A 10,062-nucleotide genomic window follows, 5' to 3' on the forward strand; every position below is an offset into this window, starting at 1 on the left:
AGCTCTAACCTGATGACCTTTTGACATGGTTGTATTGGGCCAGCATTACATCTGGTTCCTCATGTGTGCATGCAAAATTTTGCAAGGAAGTGACAGTGAAGCTTAACACAACAACCAGTAAGTGTTTTATTTACATATATTATTAACAAAGCAGAATAAAGAGAGAATATTAAAAAAAGAAAAAAAAAAAGAAGAATTGAGACGTTTATCTCAATTTGCTTGTGAGTTCTTTACAGCAAGATGCATCAATATCACACAGCCAAATAAAACCATTGTTAGATTGTTGTAGATCTGTGGATAAAAGTTGCAACATGACAGTGAAATCTAAAAGAAAATGAACCCTCCACTTGGTGCTGTTGATGCTGACTGGGGTGAAAACAAGACACAGTTTAAGAAGGTGCTTCGATCATATGTCGCACACTCATTGAAGCAGGACACTACGATGATGTTGTTTCAGGAGCAGTTTTATCACGTCCATACCCACAACAACTGGGTAACTTTCTTTATGAACAACGCTGGTTCAGTCTGTGAGAAAATTGGATGATCTTGGTTTGGCTGATTTCTCCCCAGGGCCATTTTGTAGAAATATCAGAGTCAGAGGTTTTTCTTATTTTCGTCTTTCACAGAAGTCAGTCTCTTCTGTTGACGTGTCATGAATCTGTGCCAGTCGTTTGGCTGCCGTTTGAACCCATGGAGATGCTCTGTTTCTCACTTATTGTCTTGACAATGGTTGCAGCAGGAGACTGGAGCACCTTGCGGGAAAGTCTCATTCTACCGTCCGTCGGGTCACGTCCAAAGTACTTGACCTGATGACAGAACTCCAGTTAGAGGCGAGCAGAGAAGAAAAGAGAGGAAACTACTTTTGACAATGCATTTTGCAGTTATGGACACATACCTGTATCTGCTGTCCCACCTCTAAACCTAAAGCACTTGGGTGTTTGATCTAAAACAAAAAAATACAAAGAAATGACCTCAGAAACGGAAACATAGACACACAGCATGCAGAGGCAAATTCACCAACCCGTTTGTGGTCCAGTTGTGAGTTGTGCAGCAGGACGGCGCTCATGTTGGGATAAAGTTTCACCATCACACCAATGTCTCTGTAGCAGGGGAGGAAAACAACTTAGGACTTGTGTCTAAGGTTCTGATGTGTTAAGTGAGAACTGATGACAGGTGTGTTTTACAGTCAAAAACACAATGTGTTCGTTTACCTTATTTCGGTGATTGTGCCGGTGTAGATGGCACCAAACTCCAGCTGCTGTTCCTGCTGCAAAACATAAAAACATACATGTTATGTTATAACTTATGTTGATGAGTCCAAGCAGACAGACAGAGACTTCTGGAATTATTAGAAAGATACTTACATCATCTTTGCAGATCTCACTGATGAAGTCTTGAGCTTCGTTCATGGCTCCCGGTGATGGAGCGAACACGGAGAAAGTCTCCTCATCCATCTGACTTATTGTCACACCTTCAGGAGAAAAACCAAAAAGTTTCTACATTCTGTTTGTGATTCTTCTTCAGTGCCACTTCATCAACAAAGACAACACAGTCCTAGTGGGTTCACTTAAATTAGCTCTTTAGATACATGAGTATTACCTGTTTGAGCTTGTAACCTGCGAAGGTTGTAGCCTCCGGGACCAACAAAGCGAGCTCGTCTAGAAACCGGCACCCGGACAGTTTCTGGAGGCAGAATAATTCTCACATCAGAACACAATAATTATACATTTATATATAATCAAACACAACACCTACCGATAACAGGTCCGTTCTCTTTCCTTGTCCCTCTAGGTTTGACTATACATTTGTTCATGATGCCCAAGATTTCCCTCTTTGCCACTGAAACATAACAACATACAAACAAAGGCTGTCAAACACACTCATTTCAGTCTTGAGTGTAAAATGGTGAGTTTCAGAGTCAGTCACCAGTATGAACAATATTACCTGTGGCCTGTTGGATCGCCTCCATCACCAACTTCAGAGGCAAACCTGGTATCTTCACATCAGCCTGGAGGACAAATCAATCAAAATGGGCCACGGTCAATGTTTTCATAACTTTTTAGGTGAATTTATTCCATTTTTATTCTGAGAGAAGTTGTCAGATGCAGCACCTGTAAAGCAGTGATGCCCTTGTTTGTTCCTGCCAGTTTGAAGTCCATGTCTCCAAGGTAATCCTCTATTCCCTGTTGAGAAAATACAAATAAGTTCTCATTCAACATCTCCAGTATAATCAAACAAGAACACTGGCTACAAGTTATTGTCAGTGGCGATTGGTCACACACTAGCTACAGTAGTGCAGTATCTACCAGAATATCAGTGATTAATCTGTAGTCTTGGATCTCAGTGGGTTTCTCTACGTTGGCCTTGGAGATGAGGCCGACAGCTACACCTGCCACAGCAGAGGAGATGGGAACACCTGGGAGACACAAACACAGACATATGAGCTACATGCTATTACAACACTGCACTTTATTAACTAAACAGCAAAATCTGTGTGTTCTGTGTCTGTTTGATTCGACCTGAATAACGAGAAACCGTCATAAAGCCTCTCAGGGTGATCATATGAATATTCCTTGCAGTTTAATGCTGAATAAAAAATGCAATTCCTAAGGTCTATGACAAAGAAATGGAAACAGGCTTGATATTTTACAGTTTGACAATAAACTTACAAATAACAAATATAGAATTAAGTAAATAAATCATTAATTTTACATAAAATGTAAACATAAACGCAAGTTACAAAAATGTATACTTTTTAAAATTCTACATATAATAGATATTTTAACAACAGATATCATTAACAGCATAAGAGACATTTGTGGTACCTGCATCCATCAGTGCAAGGCTGCCTGCACACGCTGAAGCCATCGAGGACGATCCTGAGAGGAGACACAGAGAGGGAGAAAAAAAGCGATTCTCACATTCCTGTCTGAGATATTTAGCCAGACAATGGTCACATTTCCTGTGACACATATAAAAGTGTCCCCACACTCACCGTTTGACTCTAACACCTCAGCAGTGAGCCTGATAGTGAATGGGAAGTCTTTAGGAATGACTGGTCTCAGAGCCTTCTCAGCCAGGGCCCCTGAGAACCATCAAGAACAAATACATTCAAATCCTTCTAAACACGGTCTCTGTATTCAAGAGTCTTTACAGATGCTGAATACCAGTCAAAGTCAATTTGAATACAAACCATGACCGAGCTCTCTCCTGTTGATGCCGCCCATCTTTCCAATTTCATTGGTTGCATATGGAGGAAACTGAAATTCAAGAAAATATAGTTTTTTGTGTTGAAAGGAAACAGAGTCATATCTAATAATCTATAACACATTACAGATAAAAACAGGTACTCACTTCATAATGAAGCATGAAGTTTTTGTCTTTGATTCCACTGCAGATTAAAAAAACAGAGAATGAAAGTGATGAACAGAGATGAAATGCTGTCTGTTTGTCAGCAGGATCACGCAAAATATTTTGGAAGGATTTCCGCTAAATTGGATGAAGGTTGAGACGTGTGCCGAGAATGAAGCAATTACATTTACAAATCTTTTTCACTGTCTTTAGATGTATGAGAAACAAAATAATCACTTGTATTTAGGGGACTGAGATCTATGAGTGTATGAAATTTGGTGCGGATCCAAATAAAAGATCTAGATCTAGCGGATTTATACGTGGTTTCATAAGTGTAGTTTCACGTGTGAGTGTTCTACCTCAGAGCTGTGGTAATAATATCTGCTTTGACACTGGATTCCAGGGAATCGAACGTGACACTGCACAGCACCTGCAGGAAACAGAGGATGAAACAGAGGAGCCGTCAACGTTAAGAGCTTAACAAAGAATTTCAATGGCCCTCTCCTCCTGCTGTTACAATATGTTATCTTTCAGAATTGCAGAAAAATGAAACATGAATAAGTTAAATTTCAGCTCTTTACACACCTGTGTTTGTCCTCTCTGAAAAAGGGCGGAGCCATGGAGCGGCTTAAAGAGGTCTACGTCGCAAGAAATGTTCCTCAGAGCGTTCAATTCCCTTCCATCACACCTGACCCACAGAAGAGTTCAACATTGATATCAAATATTAAAATACAATGTTTGCATCATGTGTCATGAGAATATAAATGTATTCAATCAGTACCTCCTGTACTCATTCAGCACTAAGTTGCGGAAGATTTCTTTGCTCACAGTGTTGAAGGACTCGATGATCTCAAACGGCTCAGCCTGAGGGAATTTTACTACATAAGAGAGAAAAATACAAGTGCGCAGAAAAGTGAAATCAAATACAAGTTAAATTACTGGTAGAATGAATCAGACAGAGCTGCAACAATATTTAGTTCCATTCACATAAATACTGAGCATGACGCACCTTTCAGGTCCTCTTCTGTTTCAAGTCTAACTTTGTTGATGGCTTCATCTCTAGAAATCTAAGACAAAGTCCAAGTATTAGTTATGGTTCAGGAATCATACCATTCTTCTGAGGTACCTAAACAATCTCATCACAAGTTTTACTCGACAACACAACACAAAATAACAAACAAAAGAAGATTGAGAGAAGAGAAAGCTGAAGCAAAGACAAGCTTTAGGAAACAGAGGTGAGACTTAACCTTGTCGTGTGTGTAATCAGTGAAAACCGCATAGATCCTCCCATTAGCTAATCTGCAAAAAGGAAAATGAAAAACAAAGCTTTCACTAAAACTGTTTGCATCCCTCTTTATCACACAGTGAAGTCAAGTCACTCTAAAATGATGGAAAATAGCTGCATTATGGGTCTTACTGCCGAACGTGTTCCACCATGTCAGCCGGGGTTGAAAAGACCTTGACTGGGGTGCGCTTGGTGACCTTCTGTTCTCGCGCCAGCTGCTGGATGGCATGTATGATCTGCTGGGTGTGTTTGACTCCCACCTTCACCGCATGACAGAAGTCCTGCTGCAGCACGTTCTCAGCAGACGCCTCAATCATCACTAGCAGACAGAGAGTCTCATTAAAGGCAGCGCTCACAGCTTTGAACCCTGATATTAACATCTAATTAACACTCTGTCTGAAGTTAATACCAGATCAGAATAAATTACTATCTGTCCTATAGATGGTCTCAAAGTGTTTCCAGTTCCACAAACCCCTGAGCATCAGCTTGGAGCTTTATCTGTTAACCAACTTACCCACTTGACTGCTGGGGCCTCCAGCCAAAATCATGTTTAGACTGCTGGAGGTCATCTCCGCCCTGGTGGGGTTGATCAGCAGCTGTCCATCAACCATGCCCACACGCACAGCACCTAAGACAAAAGCAGCCCCAAGCTCGTATTAATGATCAGTACAGTCTATCCCAGAACTTAACGTCAGTCAACCAAATATAGGAATAGGTCTGAAATTGTTGCTCACCTATGGGTCCGTTCCAAGGGATGTCAGACAGAGCCAGAGCAGCAGAAGCTTTAATGACAGAAAACATTGTTTTAGCTAATTATCTAAAAATATTAGTTCTCTGTTAAAATCATAAAATGGGTGTGTGAGTGTGAACTCACCGGCATTTATTGCCAGCACATCTGGATCATTCACACCGTCAACTGCGAGCAGGTTACAGAGGATCTTCAGGAGACATGAACACACACACACACACATTTGGAGACGTATTCACATAAAATAATCTTTGTTCAGACAGAAAAATGAAGAAAGCAAATAAACTCACCTGAGTGTCGTAAAAGTAACCGGGAGGGAAAAGTGGTCGTATCGATCTGTCTGAGGACCAGAGACATGAGAGTTAGTTAAAGTACCATCTGCATCACACTGAACAAGACACAGTCATGTCAGCTCACCTATCAGTCTGCTGGTGAGGATCTCATTGTCAGTGGTGCCCAGCTCCCGCCTCAGGTAGTTTGTGGGGATTCGACCTGCAGCAGCAGCTTTCTGCCTGTAATCCACCTGTCAATCAAACACACAAAGTTTATTTTCTAGTAGACTGAATCTCAAATGACTCACGGTGTCAGGGGGGATAACTCTGATATCTTCTACCCGATCCATTTATGTCACATAAACACAACTAGAGACCAGCTCCACTGAAGGACCCCAGCTTTCTGATTTGGAGAACGTACCACAAGAGGCATGAACTGAGACGGAGAAGGTTTGGTCTTGCTCACAGCAGTCGCCATCACGGAGGTATCCCCCAACTTCAGACAGAGAAAAAGATGGAATAAGTTCCCAAAGCTTTAAACATCACCACCAAGTACTTGTTCTATGCTAATGTTGACTTTTGTTTTCTGTACCTGTACGACAGCTGATCCATCAGCGAACCGAGCTAACTTCCCCGTAGAAATCTCCAGTTTCCTACAAAAACAAATAACACAACACATCAACCTCACAATATCTACAGGTGTGTCAGCTTTTTATAACACAACATGTGATGTTGATTTTCTTTAAGTATAAAGAAAATACACAATTTAAGAATACAAAGCATATACTGTATATGTATATATACGTGACATAATCAAGAACAAATAACCAAGATACATCAGGTCTATTTAAAGGTGGAAATCCCCGCCCACAGGGTCACAGGTTACAGAAGACACATGGATGAAAGAAAGGAACGTATAATAAAAGAGAATTTTAAAGAAAAATAAAAGAGGGGGACTCTCTACTTTAAAAGGACATTTGTTGGTTCCAACCTAATCTTTATCAAGTCATAATAATCCAGGAAGGTGTGTGTGAATGGGTGAATCTCGATAAACTGTACTGTGAAGTGTGTGGTCATCAAGACAAGAACAGGTCAATATAAATACAGACCATTTATGACTTGTGCTTTGGTTTCTTAAACTTTTGATTTATAGTCATTCATTTCTTTGCCATGGATTCTGTGAGAGACTAAAGATGAGTTCTATACAAACAAAGCTATAGACACTTTCAAATGTCTGTTTGCAAACCACACATGTGAACGTTTCCCACACACGGCCCAGTCCTCTGCTCGGTGCAGATCTGTGGGCGCAGCAACACTTTTTAAAAAGAGTTAAACACGATGAGCTCAGAAACAGATCGTGACAGAAACCAGGAGCTTGTTAGAGTCAACTCACTTCTCCCCGAGCTCCACCCCCGCTGTCCTGGGGTGAGCGTGGCTGCTGAACACGCTCTGGTGACAGGGACGCACATGGAGGCGGGAGAGAGAAGCTCCGAGCCGCAGCAGGTTCTTCATTTCTGCCCCAACACCGACAAACACTCAGCGATCTCCTCTCACAGCGCAGACACAAGCGTGGAGGCTTCCATGACAGTCCGTCACCTCTGCGGCGCGACGTCAGAGGAACGCGACCGCTGATTGGACGCCACCGAGGTGACGGTGCAACATCGAAAGTGTCCGGAGGTACCACCCGACACACACGCGTCGGTTCCGCTCACGAAAACGATGCGATGTATTGGAAAATAAAATGTTTTTTAAATTGTTTTAGAGAAACGTCACTTTCACAAAAGTAAAGTTTGTTCCAGAAAACCTTTGTTCAAAATCTAAATGAAATGTTACAGCACATACAAACTATTCAACACGTCACAAACACAAAAGCCTTAAAGACTCAACATGTGAATCTCAGTGTTCTTTTATTTTCTTATCTTATTTGTTCTTTTCTTTTCTTTTTCCTTTTTATCTTCTCTTGTCTTTTTTGTTTTCTTAACTTATTAATTCTCTGTTTTTCTTGTGTTTTATATATATTTTCCTTTAATTCTCTTTCACATTGACCTCTAGCATGTGGGGTTTCTTGTTTATCAGGACTCGTCTCTCCGGTGAACATTCAGTGAGTCCAACAGAAACTTTACTTACGTTTGTTTTCGAAAATGTTTCACGAGTGCAGGAAAATCTGGTTTTTGTTTGTATTGTTTTGTATCTTAATTAGTTTGCTTGTGGTTTATCCCTGAAAGTGTTATTGTCTTGTTTGTTGATCTCTGGACTTTTTCTTTGACACATTACATGTGTTTATAGACAAAAATGTTTGTTAATTCAAAATGAAAAGTCTCTTTGTGGTTGAAGTTGATTCAGCGTTAAAGAAATGTTTCTACTGCGTCTCTGTTGAAAAAGAGTGACTGAATCACTAAGGATCATGTTTTTACATTGAAGTAACGTGTAATGAATATTGTGTGACCAGGCAACACTAACAGTGGGGCTGCTGCAGTTGTTATGGCAACAGATCAGATTAACAGCACCTCTATAACACTCTCTAGATTACTGTCACACACACACTCCAGTTAATTTGCAGGGGTGAATAGCAGAATGTCACATGTTTCACACAAACACACACTGAATCACACCAGCACACATTTCCATTATGACAAAGGTAATAGTACGATCTTGTTGCCATGGCTCCAAGACACACTGAGATCTCATTTTTACCACGCACAGCCGTGGACTATTAGTGTTTAATGGACTAGTCCATGTTGTGGGAGAGGACAAGGATCATAAACAGCTCAGTGGAGGTTGTTGTGTTGCTTTGTCTTCAAGGGGTTTTACTGTTTGGAGAATCCTCTTGTATAAATGTCCATCGACCAACACAGATGTCAATTTCTCATCCGTGACTCATCTGTCAAATCGTATAAGTCCCCAATCCTACAGAGACCTCTGTGACCCTTGAAGTGCTCCTTGTAAAGATGTAATGTATTGATGTGTGTGACGGATTCATACATTTACAAACTGACTGAATTTAAAAGACTGAAAACCAAGTCTGACCACAGAACACAAAATTGAGAAACACCAGATTACGTACATGTGTATTTCCTTATTTGTAAAAATGCATCTGTGAGAAGCATTTTTGAGAAAATATGCAAAATAATTTGAGCCACAAGAATGTATCATCAAACTGACAGACACAAAGTGAAAAAACATGAAATCCTTGTGATTTTATTTGCTTCAGTTTGGGAATAAAGTGATGACGTCAAAGGGAAAAACTGTGTGTGCTTTTACTCACACACAAACACACACACACACACACACACACACACACACACACACACACACACACACACACACACACACACACACACACACACTGCTTACATTTCTTCTTCTCTATGGTCAAACAAACATCTCACTGCTCCTCCCTGTCCATGAAAACCCAGGAATTGGATCCACCGTCCTTGGACATGCAAAAGCTTCAGAGCACCACCGTTCAGACAGCTCCTCACTGCTTGAATTGGCAGGGCGTGATTTTCATTGTGACAGGCATGATAATTACATAATGGTGCAAGGCAGAGTTCCACGCTTACAAAACAAAGCAGAGTGGAACTGGAAAAGCTGTTACAGATGTGAAATATTCCACTGAAAATAAAAGGACTCTGTATAAACACTATTAAAATGGATAAATAAATTGTAGCTGTTATCAAATAAAAGTAAAATCCAGAAAATGTATCAAACATAAAATGGCTCAATCTAGAAAACAAGCTCAAGTGAGGATTATATTTTAGGCTATTGTCAGATGATTATTACTCATTAGTATTATTGCCTCAGCAGCATCTTGTTGTTGTTGTTGTAGTTGACAGGGGCAAGTTATTTACCCATTACCCAACACATTCACACAGATTGTTTTGTCCACACCTCAAAATTACTCGAAATAAATATAAAATGAAATGTTTGTTTTGTATAAAAATGACAATAAAAACTGAAATAAACCACTTCAGGACAGACGGGAAAAGTTCTTTGAGTTGCCAAAGGAAAGAACACACACACACACACACACACTACATTTAAACAAATCAGCTGATTCAATGGCAGATTTGCTTTGTCAGTATGAAGCCTCAATAATAAACTAACCTCACAGGAGCAGACTATTGATTGGATGTAGATTAGTGTGTGTGTGTGTGTGTGTGTGTAGACTGCCTGAATAAGATTTATAGATGAGTGGGTCGAAGCCTGAGTGATACATACACAACTACAATGGCACTCAGCAAAGCACATCCTCTGCCAGGGGCCCTATTTCACAATGTTAAAGGAAGTGATAAAAGAAATTCCATCCCTTAGTTGGATGTACATCAGAATTTATTACCCTGCAGCGGCTGAAAAAGGCCCAACCCCCCCCCAAAGACACAACATTGAAATCTGCTAGATCCAGA

At 40.5% G+C, this 10,062-nt stretch overlaps 1 protein-coding gene across 1 annotated transcript; it reads right to left on the reverse strand.

Moving 5' to 3' along the window:
- Positions 1–102: 102 nt before the first annotated feature.
- pnpt1 (polyribonucleotide nucleotidyltransferase 1, mitochondrial) lies at positions 103–7,281 on the reverse strand. The gene is made up of 28 exons (XM_020086680.2): positions 7,050–7,281; positions 6,249–6,309; positions 6,078–6,152; positions 5,802–5,907; positions 5,675–5,724; positions 5,511–5,574; positions 5,371–5,418; positions 5,151–5,264; positions 4,769–4,955; positions 4,599–4,650; positions 4,361–4,418; positions 4,133–4,229; positions 3,937–4,039; positions 3,711–3,781; positions 3,355–3,391; positions 3,194–3,260; positions 2,996–3,085; positions 2,826–2,879; positions 2,307–2,416; positions 2,112–2,183; positions 1,945–2,008; positions 1,756–1,839; positions 1,600–1,683; positions 1,365–1,471; positions 1,212–1,267; positions 1,022–1,100; positions 896–943; positions 103–806 (listed from the first exon to the last, which is right to left on the reverse strand). Exons 1-28 carry the CDS (start codon positions 7,166–7,168, stop codon positions 651–653), a joined length of 2,313 nt encoding a protein of 770 aa, XP_019942239.1. The 5' UTR covers positions 7,169–7,281; the 3' UTR covers positions 103–650.
- Positions 7,282–10,062: the final 2,781 nt, after the last annotated feature.

The sequence above is a fragment of the Paralichthys olivaceus genome, chromosome 14, assembly GCF_024713975.1.
Source record: "Paralichthys olivaceus isolate ysfri-2021 chromosome 14, ASM2471397v2, whole genome shotgun sequence".
Lineage (NCBI taxonomy): Eukaryota > Metazoa > Chordata > Actinopteri > Pleuronectiformes > Paralichthyidae > Paralichthys > Paralichthys olivaceus.